General features: G+C 39.3%; 1 protein-coding gene across 1 annotated transcript; it reads left to right on the top strand.

Moving 5' to 3' along the window:
• Nucleotides 1–895: 895 nt before the first annotated feature.
• On the top strand, nucleotides 896–2,431 carry LOC127660293 (NK1 transcription factor-related protein 2-like). The gene is made up of 2 exons (XM_052150428.1): nucleotides 896–1,112; nucleotides 1,824–2,431. Exons 1-2 carry the CDS (start codon nucleotides 896–898, stop codon nucleotides 2,429–2,431), a joined length of 825 nt encoding a protein of 274 aa, XP_052006388.1.
• Nucleotides 2,432–4,210: the final 1,779 nt, after the last annotated feature.

Here is a 4,210-nt window from a genome sequence, read left to right as displayed (position 1 = left end):
TGTCCAATTGACGCCAAATAGTTAGGCTACTGCAAAAAAAAAAATAAAATAAAAAAAATAAAATAATATATATATATATTATATATATATATATATATATATATATATATATGTGTGTGTGTGTGTGTGTGTGTGTGTGTGTGTGTGTGTGTGTGTGTGTGTGTGTGTGTGTGTGTGTGTGTGTGTGTGTGTGTGATAAAAAATATTGCCCTTGATGTCAATATCGATATTAGTTTTATTGAGTGCAATGATGATGTTCTAAATGTCTATTTTGTTACTGAAAAGACTGAAAAAATGGTTAAAGTTGTCAGGAAAAAGCAATTGTTGTTTTTTCCACATCATGTTCCTCTGTTAATTCACTTTAAAATGATAGCCTATGCTAAGAATATAATCTCAAAACTTTAATAGATTTGAACTGAAACTAAAGATGTTTGAAAATATATTGTTTTTCACCAATACTATTTTTAATCTCCAAAGAACTATAGCATATACCAAACTAAAGAATCCTAAGTAGGCTAGTACTTTGCTGAATCTAAGGTGAACTGAAGAACCATTTTTTCTTTCTTTTTTTGAATTCTAAGGATTAAATGCAACAGTTTTCTGAAACCACTTTTCAGCCTGGAAACTCGTCAAGATGTACTGACTGAAATGTGCGCAGGTTTAAGTACCGAGTGCTCTCAGCCAATCGAAAGAGATCCCGTTAAACGCTCGTGTTCGCGCGTCTCCTCTAATGGACTTGCTAAACAGCTCAAGCACACCTTCATCATCTAACATCTGACCGCATCACATCTGACGAGAAGCTGCTCGCACTTCATGTGTCTGCTTAATACAAGTAGGCTATACAGAATTAAGAGACCATTTCAGACATACTCCTGGAATTTAGACATCTTGGAAAATGCTTGAATATCAGGAGTCAGGAGTGAAAATGACATCAGGTCAAAGGATTTCCTTTTCAATTCTTGACATTTTGGATCCCAAAAAGTTCACAAGTAAAAAGGCAGATAACAAACGGACATCGCCTTTAGAAAACACAGCATTTGGAAGTTTAGAGGAACAGCGCACCGGCAAAGAAAGTCCTGGACACGGAGAGTCGCTTCTCTGCAAAAATATCGGTAAGGCGACATACTCAACAATAACCAGACGCTATTGTTCTTATTTAGTCAAATATACCTATGTGTAGGCTATTTATGTTTGTAGTTTTTCGTTATGTAGTTTTTTATCCACTAAAGCTTATTGAATGTGACCTTCCCCTCATTTCCAAGGCGTCGTTTTCTTTAATCAGCTACAGCTGAGTAAGTGATTGCCATTGGGACAGTCAGGGCAGATAATTGTTTAAATCGTCCCATTGAGGATGCCTGCGCTCACTTTGATCGATATCCCATTACTGGATGCTGCATATCTCCCTCCAGCAGCTTGCGCCTCCAAACTTCAAACCCCTGCCATGTCTGATACCAAATATCGTTCGATTAAAACTTCCCTTTAAATAGATGACATGTATCGATCTGCAGACAAATATGAAACTCCATTAGCGCGTCATGGCTGGATGGCAGAGCAAGATTTTACTGGTGTCTTTCCGTAACATGACATTTGAGGCGATTTGTGAATTTAAAAATTGTTGAGGGATTATGGCCAATTCCACCCCCTTTTAACACACACACACACAAACGCACGCAAGCACGCACGCACGCACACACACACACTACAATTATTTTGATTGGCTATAATTAATAATAAATAAACTACATATTGAACGTTAATCATATATGGGCTATATATGCAATAAACAGACGTTAAAACATCTATTGATCTTTTTTTATTGGCAGGTGATCGTTCAGCTAAAGAGCATCAAAGTTTAGTTAGGCTGCATCCGCCTGATCCAGATATCGACTCGGACTCTTTAGCCCCTCCACGAACCTTTAAATCGGACTTTTCTCCATGTGTGGACCCAGATGAGGCAGGTGAAGAGAGAATAACTGCAGCATCGGATGATTTGTCACGCCAGCGACGTCGTGGGTCCGATCACAGTTGCGCAAAGCCGCGGCGTGCCAGAACCGCGTTTACGTACGAACAGCTGGTGGCTCTGGAGAACAAGTTCCACGCAACCCGTTATTTATCCGTGTGCGAGCGACTAAATCTCGCACTTTCCCTGAGCCTGACCGAAACTCAAGTCAAGATTTGGTTCCAGAACCGAAGAACCAAGTGGAAAAAGCAGAACCCTGGTGCTGAGAGTTCCCTGCCACCTGGCACCAACTCCTTGCCCAGCATCAGCCCGACTTGTGGATCCACACCTGCCCTTTACCCTCCGTTCAGCACCGGGAATGTGATCTTTCATCCCGCTGGTCCGGTTCATCTGGCATCATCTGGTGGACTCTTGCATCCCTTTTTGGCTGATGGCTTTCTGCAACACCCATTTTTCCCCACACATGTATGAGGTCTGGAAGGGGAAATTATCATAGACTACCTGTAAATGTGAATTTACAGCTAAACCTTGTACATCGGACTATGAGTGTTTTATGATCATCAGGACGAGATTTGTTCGGATCAGATTGAAGTTTCAGCCACTCCTTCATCATGTTTATTGCTTAACTTTCAAGATTGCTCTTTTTTTCTTTTAATTTATTTTCAGAGACTTCAAGGGCGTTTTCAACATTATTCCATTCACAAAATAAATAAATAAATAAATAACTTCATTCAGATTCTTCCACTGATATGTTTTGTGACTATTTCTTCAGATCAGTGGGTGGCGACTTTCATCTGTTAATGTATTTTTATGTATTCAAGGGATGTTCTGAATTCAATACAAGTTAAACTCCATTGACAGCATTTGTGGCATAATACTGATTAGCATAAAACATTTAAAAAAGCAAAAAATCTGGGTTCCAGTGAGGCATTTACAATGGAAGTGAATGGGGCCAATCCGTAAATGTAAAAATTGTATTTGAAAAGTATAGCCACAAGACATAAACAATATGTGTGTTAACATGATTTTAATGTGATCAAATCGCTTACTAACTTTTTCCCAATTACCATGCTAAGCGTGAAATGTGGGGATTACTTCCGTTCATCCATTTATTCTTTCGTTGGTGTGTTGGGATTTTGAGGAGAGGGTGTCTGATTTTATGAGGACATACATCAATCACCATGTCAATGTGTTACTAAATGATAATAAACGTAAAAAGGTCATAAAAACAAAGAAAGCGCGAACAAAACTTGGGCACTGTTTTACCCATGTGCAGTTTAAATTTAATCTAATCACAAATGTAACATTTCAAGCAAAATGATCTGTTGTTTTAGTGCAGTAGGCTACTTCTGTTAGTTCGGCTTCAGATGTATGTGTGTGCTTGTCATCTTGTCACCCTGCCTGTTGATATCAGACAGACACACTGAGGAAGAGCCTTGAAGTTTTTGTGCTTGGGTATTTAATTGCTTTTTTAAGTTGTCCGATCAGACGGTTATTTCCTTTTTAAATCTCCACATAAGTTTAAACTTTTGTTCGGCACAGGGGTTGAGAGGTGGCGTTTTGTTGCCGTCTGGGACGCATCATTCATGACAGCATTTACACCTCAAATGTGATGTTGTAACATGCATTTTTCCCAATTTTTGGGAAGTTTTTGACTTCCTCTGTTTGCTTTTTTGTGATCCAAATGACTAAATGTTTTGCACCCTGTTTATACTGTAACTATATTAAGCACTGAACAATTGTGATCATTTAATTCGAACTGCATCTTAATACCAGCTGTAAACAGGGTCTAAAATGTCTGCAGCCAAATGGTCTGCACTTACACTCACCTAAAGGATTATTAGGAACACCTGTTCAATTTCTCATTAATGCAATTACCTAATCAACCAATCACATGGCAGTTGCTTCAATGCATTTAGGGGTGTGGTCCTGGTCAAGACAATCTCCTGAACTCCAAACTGAATGTCAGAATGGGAAAGAAAGGTGATTTAAGCAATTTTGAGCGTGGCATGGTTGTTGGTGCCAGATTGGCCGGACTGAGTATTTCACAATCTGCTCAGTTACTGGGATTTTCACGCACAACCATTTCTAGGGTTTACAAAGAATGGTGTGAAAAGGGAAAAACATCCAGCATGCGGCAGTCCTGTGGGCGAAAATGCCTTGTTGATGCTAGAGGTCAGAGGAGAATGGGCCGACTGATTCAAGCTGATAGAAGAGCAACTTTGCCTGAAATAACCATTCGTTACAACC

Source organism: Xyrauchen texanus, chromosome 20, assembly GCF_025860055.1.
Source record: "Xyrauchen texanus isolate HMW12.3.18 chromosome 20, RBS_HiC_50CHRs, whole genome shotgun sequence".
Lineage (NCBI taxonomy): Eukaryota > Metazoa > Chordata > Actinopteri > Cypriniformes > Catostomidae > Xyrauchen > Xyrauchen texanus.
The sequence above is the reverse complement of the archived record's forward strand: the minus strand, read 5'-3'. Positions and strand labels throughout refer to the sequence as shown.

Excerpts from the sequence above, each read along its gene's own strand:
- LOC127660293 (XM_052150428.1), top strand. The coding sequence starts at position 896 with ATGCTTGAATATCAGGAGTCAGGAGTGAAAATGACATCAGGTCAAAGG. Across the intron at positions 1,113-1,823 it reads GCTTCTCTGCAAAAATATCG|GTGATCGTTCAGCTAAAGAG; the intron begins GTAAGGCGACAT and ends TTTTATTGGCAG.